Source organism: Orbicella faveolata, unplaced genomic scaffold, assembly GCF_042242905.1.
Source record: "Orbicella faveolata isolate gen_17 unplaced genomic scaffold, um_ofav_v1 contig_47, whole genome shotgun sequence".
NCBI classification, from domain to species: Eukaryota; Metazoa; Cnidaria; class Anthozoa; order Scleractinia; family Merulinidae; genus Orbicella; species Orbicella faveolata.
In genome coordinates this window covers 5447880-5458347 of record NW_028301577.1, presented here as the reverse complement: position 1 = coordinate 5458347, position 10468 = coordinate 5447880, and the positions used below count along the sequence as shown (strand labels likewise).

At 40.7% G+C, this 10468-nt stretch overlaps 1 protein-coding gene and 1 long non-coding RNA gene across 2 annotated transcripts; both read right to left on the bottom strand.

Annotated features, from left to right (window-relative positions):
• Nucleotides 1-1634: 1634 nt before the first annotated feature.
• LOC110051892 (uncharacterized) lies at nucleotides 1635-5365 on the bottom strand. The gene is made up of 2 exons (XR_016204078.1): nucleotides 3876-5365; nucleotides 1635-2418 (listed from the first exon to the last, which is right to left on the bottom strand). It is a non-coding gene; the product is annotated as an uncharacterized LOC110051892 (long non-coding RNA).
• Nucleotides 5366-5483: 118 nt separating this feature from the next.
• LOC149096882 (cytochrome P450 1A1-like) lies at nucleotides 5484-8491 on the bottom strand. The gene has a single exon (XM_089279170.1). It carries the CDS (start codon nucleotides 8019-8021, stop codon nucleotides 6462-6464), a length of 1560 nt encoding a protein of 519 aa, XP_089135296.1. The 5' UTR covers nucleotides 8022-8491; the 3' UTR covers nucleotides 5484-6461.
• Nucleotides 8492-10468: the final 1977 nt, after the last annotated feature.

Below are 10468 nucleotides of genomic sequence, written 5' to 3'. Positions count from 1 at the left end.
TGGCCATGTTCTCCAGCTAATGGCGTTGCTGTCTGGACATTGAGTTCGTGTCAGTCCAAACATGCAACTGATCGTACGATCTTGACCTAACTCTCATTTGTGCGACCAACTCGATTATTCTTATTTTCCTTTGTGTCTCGTGAGCTAAGTGGCTTGATTTTATTATGTGTACTTGGCACTAACCTAGCAATCTTTGGAGCTTCAGGGGTGCTTTTTGAGAGTTAAACCACCATTCAATATAACATTATAAGTCAGTAAATCCGCGCGATCTAGTCAATAACGCGAGCGTGCATATCGACAACTTAAGAGCCTAGCGCAAAAGGTGCATAGCATAAACCAAGACGCTTAAAGATTTTTTGCCCTGTTAGTCGTCATCAGTCATCACGCCTGTTTATCTTACACCTTAAAGCAAATCCCTTGCAAAAATCATCTACAAAACCGGGCTAAAGGTGTCCTAGAGATGGTGGGTGGTCCTTCCTCCGTTATTTCACAAGACAATACATGATTTCCCCTATGTACTCAAGATCTTAGTAGATCCTCAACAAATTTCGTTGATTTTTCACACATGTATTCACTGTTTCTCAGACCTGACTTTGGAAATATGTAGCACACCACTTCAGACCTGACTCAGTCAAATATTTTCACTCTCCTAATCACAAATAATCTCAGACCAAAGGAGCAAATCTAAAACCGTATTTTAGATTAAGGAACCACACCCTCTGGTCTACTGCAAACAGTTATTTGTTAGTTTAGGAGTTTTGACATTTACTGGTCAAAATGAAAACATCGTGCTTAAAAGTGAAGAAGAACAGAGGCTCAAATCATCTCCTTGGCGCCTGAGTTCACCTTTGGTAATTTAATTAGCACGTTCTACAAGGAGATAATTCAGTTATCCAATTAACGACGAAAGATTAATCAGTCACGAAAAAGGATCAAACAAAGAAAGAAGTCAGTCTTTACGACCCTGAAAGCCCTATTAAGAGAATAAAGACCTCGTGTAAAGTTCACTCTCGGCCAACTGATTCTATTAGCACGTTCTAAATGGAGATTAGTTGGTTATGCGGATAAGGATGGAGGCATTTCAACAGTCACGAAACTCAACTCGGTACTATACAGATTGAAAGAAAAAAGAAAAGACAGTCTCGAAGGGGAATGACTCTAAAGGACTAATAAAAGGAAAAGGTGGTTTCAGGTACCCGAGACAACCTTCCTCTCGAAAGCATCTCTATTAGCGTTTACATAGGAAGAACGTGGTCAATATCAGGGTTGACCCTTGGTGATTATTTACAACCCCTATTAGATATTTTACCTGTTTCTTTGAGTTTCCTCCGCTCATTCAATCACGGTGGGCTTTACCCAGACCATTTTTTTTCTTTTAATTCATTAGTTAAAACCTAAAATTTGGGCATTATAATGGCACTCAGAAAGTGGTCCCGCCCGCCAGAACAACCCTATCTCCCTAGATGAGTTGTCTCGGCTTCCAAGACACTGACAGTTCACAAGGAAAGTCATATAAAGGGTTCGCTGACTTCTTAAACGAAACAGTGAAAAGCCAACTCACTCATTGTACCTCGGGGTAGGGTTGTCTAGGGTACATAGATTGGGCCTCAATGATAACAGAAGGGAAAAAAGCATTCTTGTTCATTAAGGCAAGTTTATATCATAGAGATTAGATCGTCATCTTAAGAAAAAATCATCCCTAATACGTTGTTTGTGTAGAAAATAATCGACCCGACTTTAATTTGTCAGGTCTCTTTTCTTTGAGGTCTCTCTCTAATCAATAAGGCCCTAAGTTCCAGATTAGCTGCGAATTCCTTCCTTCTTGAAGCGAATTCCACCAAGCATACATAAGAATTACATGAAACACATTATGTATTTCCGTTATACACGTGGAAAAAAAACCCAACTATCTTTCGTACATATGTAGCCTGTTTTGTTTCATTCAACCTGGTTGGTTGTCGTGAACCGTGACAATGAGCCTTTGTATGTAGTAGACTAGGCAGGGGAGAAAAGTAAAGTTCACCTCCACAGACCAAATCCATAAGTCGAGACTAAACACCTCAACTTGTCAATCTGCAATGTTACGTAATTTAACTAATTACAATACTCGTAAGTAGTAATTATTATACGTGCAAATCACCCATTTAACCAAAACCATCCTCTAGCAATGGGCCTCTAAAGCGAACATACGGAGGCAAATGTTCTACTGCTTGTTCAGTTAGGATTTGATTCAACGGCGCACCGTTAACACAAGTTTAAGATGGTAGATGATGAAAGGTAAAGTTGAGAGTTTCAGTCAATAATCTTCCGCTCTAGTTGTCACTCTCCCACGCCGATAAGGGCGGAGCTCCGTCAAGAATTGTTCATCCAAGGCCAATGTCATCGTAATCTTGTGAACTGTGCATGCATCCCTTTAAGCTGAAACGGTAGTGGTTAATGTAAAAGAATAATATTGATCGTGACGGTGCACAAGGGGCTAAAAATAAGAATGCAAATTCTTTGCTAGACCCATTGACTATTTTCTAGAAACCTCTGAACTACATGGTTTAAAATTCTTTGCTCTCAACTGGAGCTACAACGAGCGCGTGCAACATGCGGAATCTGCAATCCATCAGATTTAGAACACTTTAGATACGATCTAATAAACTGCAACAGCAAGTAAACATACGCAGCAATCCTTGGCTGCCAAAAGAGAAATTTGAACTCCAAGAAGAAGGGTGCTGATATTATTTAAATATTGGACAATATTGCAATTTAATCAAGTAGACTTCTCACAACGGGACTTCTTTTATATTATGGCTACTGTCGCATTTATGCCATTCGGGTAACGAAAAAAAACGCAACCTTTGTATCGTCACTGAAACAACAATGTGGGCATCTGGCTAGATGGACTATGAACGAACTAAACATCCAGTTTTTTTCTTATTTCTCTGACATTTTTTCCCACAACATCTAGCGAGTTAGCAAATTCCGCAAGAAGTTCCAACCATGTTACTTTTACCTCCTGCTTAAGTAAGGAATGCAAGGTTAATTGAAAACTGCAGCCTGCTCTAGGTCAAGAAGATCTAAGAAACTTTCTGGATAGGCTGTTTCTGAGATAAGCTCGTCTCCTTCACGAACACTGATGAGACTCTCATACCTGGCCTCAAGTGACCAGCTTCTAGTTGCCAATTCTCAGTTTCCAATAACAGAGACATGACGTGAAAGCTTTACTGTTTGTTTCAAATAATTATCGAACGGATGCAGTCAAGTGCCTAAAAGTTGTATTATCAAAATTAATAACGGGACAAAAGAAAGCGCCGGTTTCCTGTTTGGCTGACTAAAAAAACTAAAGGAACAATATAGTTTTTCAAAGAAAAAAACGGAAAACCCTGGAGGACACATTTTAATTGTTTTTGAATGCTAATATCAAGGCCAAGGCCAAATTTATCAGAACTCGACTGTCTGACGTAGCTTACCCTCTTTGTCGGTCGACAAGTCAGTAAATAAATCGCCTGAACTAGCATGACGTGAACAATCCAGAATCAAATTAAATCAAAATGTCATTACCTTGTTTTGTCTCGCATGCATTTTTTTACGATAAAGATAAATTGGTAGACTGAGGTTTTTAAGAATTGCCCAAAGTACTGTGAATAGACCCAACTGAGCCTTTTATGGAATCTGCAGAGATCGAAATCAATGTAATCTTCTGGTCCCAATCTGCTATCAGAGATGCTAGTGAGTCATTACTCAGTCAAAGTTCAGGACTGCCAAAATGCTCCTCATGCTTCTTTCACTTTGTAGAAGGCGGAAAACGCATCTAAGATGACTTCCTTTGGACCTGAAGTTTCACTAGATGATTCGTCTTTCAGGAATGCTAAAAATGGCCCACCTACCCAAATGCCATGGTTCCATATCGCCCATGGCGAACTGCAGTGATTGAATTAACTCCAGCGGGTTTTATCGAATTCTAAAATTTTTTCCTCGTCTTTCTGGCTCTCTTGGAAGAATAGCTTATAATTCCTACTGCTGTTTATCCAATTATTTCACAATAATTGAAAGTTGCCCTTGACCGTCACGGTAGATTCATGGCGAAATAACAAACAACTTCTAAGGTTGCACACACGTGGTCTTGCCGCAAAGCTCTAAACTCATCCCTCTTCTAAATATGAGATAATGTTTATCTGCTTTATTTGATGGGTAACATTAGAAGCAATGGACGAAGACTTCAAACTACCTTTTTTCTAGTCGAATACATCGCTATATGTAGGAATCAGTATAAACTACATTGCGTTTGAGCAAACGGCTCTAGTGTAGAAAGGGCTGCGCCGACAAATTCCGAGAACCACTGAACTCAACTTTCGTTCAGATGAAGAAGTCTAGAGAAACTCGAGCGCAATAAATTGAAAAGTTTTGGCTCAATGCAACAGCATCAAAACGATAGCACAAATATTCGTTTCTTCCAAAGAAATAAAGTATGTATGTATTCAATCTTTGACATTGCTAAAAATGTGTTCAAAATCAAGAGCTTTAGCAGCCTAAGTGCAGACACGTATGCAAAAATGAAAAATTCGAAGAAACTTCTCCTGTCACCTATAAACGGAATTAAATTAGTCGTTGGATGATTATTCCCTCAATTCAGTTGTGCGCATTTTATGTCTATGCTGAAAACTTAATCAACTTACATATGCATTCTCATTGCAAGTCTTTAATTAAGCACTAGATAGGATACAATTTATTTGTTTATCTAAAAAATTCTTTTCTGACTCAAGTCTCATGACGCAAATGTTGTATGTGCTTAGTCATGTATTGATGTTATGTCGGGAAACTGAATACTCTTCTTAATACAAAGGGCTTAAACCATCAGGCGTGAAAGAAAAACAGCGCCCCATAAAGTGATATGCTAAAGAATCAATTCTTCAAATCTGCCCCGACGTCCTTACACGCTGTGCTGGCTCTTGAAACACTAGCTTTTCTTAGGCTTTTTACTTAATTGGGTGTTGATTGGGCTACACACTGTATATTGCGAAAATCAAAATATATAGTCGACAGTGTCAAACACGTTACCACTTGCAAAATTGTCTGGGATTTTATGCCAAACGACCTCATTGCAGCATTTCAGTCTGGAGTTTGGAAAACGGAATGTTCGTGAGCGGTTAAGAAATATTATGATAAAGGTTACTAAACCAGGCGTAGAGCTATTAACTGAGATTGCTCCTCATTCCAGTTAGGTGGTTTAAAAGCTGGAGTTCGAGACCGGCATCATCACGAAAACATACCGTCTGCGACACAGCAGAGACCCCACACAACACGATCTCGCGTACACAACGATGCCCTTGCAAGTTTCATCTAGAATTTTCATATTACCTTACCTCGCATCCTGCAGATAAAAAATCATTCGATTTACGTGCATAAACCCACTTTCGACTGACATGCAAGATTTCCAAGAGATAGTCAAGAACAGACCTGCAATGGCTTGCTATGAAAAAAAGTCACAGTCCAGCTTCATGCCCTCATTTGTTTTATTAAATATTTGAAGATTGTAACTGATTGTCATTGAATTCGATACCATTTGTGATAGATATATTATATCGTGCCTTTTTTCTTAGAAGCACACTTCAGTAGCAAACGTTACCACAAGTTTCACATCCCGTACAGTGGTCAGCTTAAAAAAGCACTTCTGCGTTTGGCAATAACGTTTCTTAGGTTGAAAGTTTTTTTCTTTTTTTTTTCTCGCCAAAGTTTCAATTTCGTTAAGGTTATCTTCGCTTAGCATATTATAAGCTGTGTCGTCCCAGTTAGTCAAACACTTGTAAATGATCTCACGGCAACTAAATGAATGAAGACTTAGATCGTGCTTCTGTGATATTTAAAATGAAAGTCCGATGCAATGCAGCAATTCTTTCACGATAAAATTCAGCTTGAAAAAACTACGACAAGGTGCAGCACTGTGCTGTATAGATATAACGGGCAGCACTGATGGCGTGACATATACTGCTACGAACACCCCTGGGAAAATTAATTGATTCGCTTATACAAACAAAAATCACCTCGTGTTACATTACTGCACTAAGGGTGCTGATCGTTGAGTAAGAAATATGCAAGCAGACTATGAACTATAAAACGTGTCACTGAGAATAGAATATTCATGGAAAATCTACTGAAACAAGGAAACATTCCTTGTACCTATCACTTATGTGTCACTGGATATAGAAGTTTCATATGAAACTTGGTCATGCATGCTTCATAGCTCAAACTAGGCCTCAAAACAATGACTCAGCAATCTCTATCTCAGTTTCTCAATCTTGTTAACGTTCTTTAAACAGAAGCGTACAATGTATGACAACATTTTAGCGCAGCAGTCGCTGACTGGTTAATCATCATTGCGAATGAACAACGTGAACAAAAATGCCAGTCCCTACTCTTACTTGTATCGGCGTTTGCCAGCCTGTGTCAGTGTTGATGCATTGCAAACTCCAAGTTCACCGCACAGCATCGACATGGATCGAATACGGCTTAGGTCGAACAGTCAGACCGAACTTGTCTTCAATCGGGTCCTCGGTTCCATTGCGAAGCTTGAGGTGCTGCACCAATGTGCCAATCACCAGGAATATGACCGATTTGGCAAAGCCCTCTCCGGGACATTTTCTGTCTCCTGCAGAAAACGCCAGAAAACACGGTGACCTTAAAACGTTCTGTCTGTTTTCATCCATGAAACGATATGGATTGAATTTGTAAGGCTCGTCAAAATACTGAGGATCTCGAGAACAAGCCCATAGGTTTACAAACACGATGGTTCCTTTGGGCAGTAGGTAACCAGCTACGCTGGTATCTCGGGTTGTGCAGTGGGGTAAGGCAAATGGCAGGAAGCTGCTCATTCGTAATACTTCAAGAACAGTGGCCTCCAACAGTGGAAGTTTGTTCCTGTCGTCGAGAGACAGCGGCGAATCTCCTTTCACACGTTCTATTTCTCTCCGCAGGTTGGCTTGCACATCCCGGTGCGACACAAGGTACGCCACGGCCCACCGAAGGGCGGTGGATAATTTTTCGTATCCCCCGCCGAAACAATCAGCTGTTATGTTAATCAAAGTTTCGTCGTCAAAGTGGTTTGAGTCTGCACTCGCTGGGTCTTCTTGAAATTGTTCGTTTCCGAAATTTAATGCCGCTTTATCTTTCACCGCCTTATCCAGTGCCTCGTTAAAAGTAATTACCCGCCTGGAAGATGAGTCGTCCAAGGTGTTCACCTCAGAATCATTCTTGATCATGAAGTAAACTTTCTTGACATAGTCTGTAAGTTCGGCAACAGATTTGTCAAGTTTTTGCACTTGTTTCTTGAATACCACCTTCATCCACGGCATAAAATCTACGCTATTTCCCACTGCACTGCTTTCAATGAAATCAGTTGAACCGTCCATCATTAACTGGGCCTTCTTGGCACAAGCGTCTCGCAGCTTGTCTCCGAAAAACAAACTAAACTGCAGACTGCAGACCATGAGTTTTAGCAGATGAGTGGGATCGAAATGGTTCTCTTCCGAATTTAGGAAGCTCTTGATTAACACGTGTGTCTCTCTGAGGACTATTTTTGAGAAGTGCTTGGCATTGTCAAGAATGGCTCGCATGGCCAGTTCCGTCGCTCGCTTGTTCTTGAAGTATTTTGGACCAAACACGGGCCACGCAACTGTTCTATCACCCCGGCTAGAAGAGATGAAACTGTGCAAAGGTGGTCGAGATGAAAAGTCGGATCCATTCCTAAGCAGGGCCTCTTTCACGGTGTCGATATCATTAAGAATGACGACTTCTCGACTTCCAAGCCTCATGGAAAACACTCTTCCGTATTGTTCGGCGAGCTTTGTGACGTTCTTGTGAGGAGCTGAACCGAAGAGAAATATATTCCCAATAACGGGAACACTCCATGGCCCAGGAGGCTTTCTCGTGTCTGACGGAGTGGCATTTCTTGAAAACAGCAAAAGAACCACGAGAGCAAGGGCAATGATCAAAACGGAATGTTCCGCAAAGGCGTCTACGACGTAAGCCCCATACATGTTGACAATTTAATATAGGCTCTTCAGAACTCTCTGAAAACGATCAGATTGTCCAAGGTCGTCTCCCACAACTCTTTATTTATACGGAATATTGACTGAGGTGTTGCACGCTCCAAGCAGTGCTTGAGAGGTTCTGGTTGTGGGCACGTAAGCCGTTTTATAGTTGCCTGTGAGCTGATTCAGTGGGAGGTGACGGACAAACAAACCTGATGCTTGTTCAGTCTTTGTTTTGCACGTTGGGTTCAAGGTTGACTCGCTTCAATGATTTTGACAAACAGAATCCGGACTATTATGTTTTTTCAGCACGGGTCAAAAAGCTGTCTGATCGGTCACATACGAGAAAACAGGAACAAGTATCGGAACACCGGATCAGATAAGGCACGTTACTGAACGTGCGACGGAAGACTTTCTTTCTCAAACGAGATCAAAGTCGTAATTCTCTGTACAATATTCAATAAACTGCCAAATACACAGGTGAAGATTAATAGAGAGAAAAAAGTGTTTCGTCAATGAAAATATGCTTTTAGTTTTTAATGAAATGCTGGGGTAATCAGTAGAAATTGATATCTCAAGTTTAAAACAGAATGGCTTATGACACAATCATCAAAGCCGATTTTTCGGTGTTTACATTACAATAGTCGATTTTAATAGAAAAGCGGGATTACCTGCTCCTTCAGCCGTTCTTAACCGAACAAGAAAAAGACTCAAGTCCTTATTTTATCCTTGAAATGTCCTTACAACGACGCATCTTCCGACAGCGAACTGTTCTCAAGGAAGAGAGCTCTTCCGTCTAAGCTGATGCCGGGTCAGACAATAGCGCTGTCATTTCGGTGTCACCTAAATTCTTTAATCGTTCAGCAAGTAATTCCCTATTCCATAATGCGGTTAAAATATGCGGAATGAACTGATCTGATCGATTTATTTTAGCTCGGTCAACTTGTTAACATCTGACAGCTTAGGGTCTAGTTACAACGAGTCCGTAGAGTCCATTCCAATATTTCCAAAAATCGATTGAGTCATTTAGCGTCGGTGGGAAATGATTGATAGACAATCAAAGTACCATGAACCAAAAGGAGTAGCGTATCGCTACTACGATTATGTTGCGGTTTTAAACCATTAAATGCATGTAACTGTTTGTGTACGCTCTGTCGGGTTGTTTAAATCGAGTTCGCGCGAACAGGCCATTTACCTCTACACCCTTGCGTGCCTACTTTGCTCAGAGTATCACAATGACCTTTTCACAGCGTTTAGGAATTATGGATGCGGATCTTTACCGGTATTGAATTTTACCTCATTTGTCGATAACACGTTCTAAATGGCATTATTGGCTTAGGGATGTGAATCAATTTTACGATTACAAGCTAAGCTATAGAAAGCGTCCCTGCCGCGTGCGCACTCTTTCATTAAAAGACACAAGTGTTTGCGCGTAAAAAGGTATTGAAAGTTCCGCACCAGTGTTTGAATAGGCGTTCAGCCGAAGCCAATCGTAGCGACCGAGACGTAATAAACACTGATTAAATCTCATCGTTGCCGTACACAGCATTCAAAACACGAAAAACATTCGCACCATCCTTTTTCGTTACATAAGAAATTGCTCCCAATGTAACATGTCTAACGTATACAACATTGAGCTTTCGCTTAATGTGGGCAGATGCTACAGCATCGGGGAACAATCTTGCAGAGCAGTAATTCCAGCCTAAGGCCAGAGAAACAATTGTGACTACCTTCATTTGTCTACAAACATCTTCCTCTCGACGGCCTAAATTAGTGTTTTTGTTGACCTAATCTTAAACGAAAGCAAACGACATCATGCAGGTGGAATCGAGCATCTAGAAATAACAAAAGATTGACAAGTTGAACAAGTACGTCAGTATAGAATAAATTCGTCTCATAATAGGAAAAACTCACGGAAACCCGTCGACCCCCAGTAAGAAACTTCAAACGCGCCGCCGGGTCAAGGACCAGTTAAACACTTTATACGAGTTACACGATAGATACAATTCTGGATGCATGACTAAAGTTTCAATTGTCAAAACTGCTCCATTGGAGAGCACGTGCACGTTAATCGGCCACAGCACTATTTCGTACTATGAGTATGAAGCAGTCATATCCATTGGCAATCTTTGCATAAGAAACCATTGTGGCGCAGAAAGCGGTAGTGGATTTGTTTTTACTGACAAGATTGTACGTAGTACGTAAGAAATATTGGTCTCACTCTTTTTTTCTCAGGTTTATGGACGATGCCGAAGTCGTGTTCCATCGTAGACGAGGCCAATATTCCTAAATACGAACCGAAGAAGCTAATATATTAAATAAAGTTTGTTTGATAATGGCTCTTTTTAACTACGCCAATAAATAAACACAGCTCTATTCTGGGCAAAGGTGAGTGACAAATTAAGTTAGGTGCGTCAGATGTATTTTTGGGGTGCTCAGGGAACCAATCAGAA

Bases quoted from the DNA above. Each gene is read 5' to 3' on its own strand.
- LOC149096882 (XM_089279170.1), bottom strand. From the start codon at position 8,021: ATGTATGGGGCTTACGTCGTAGACGCCTTTGCGGAACATTCCGTTTTG.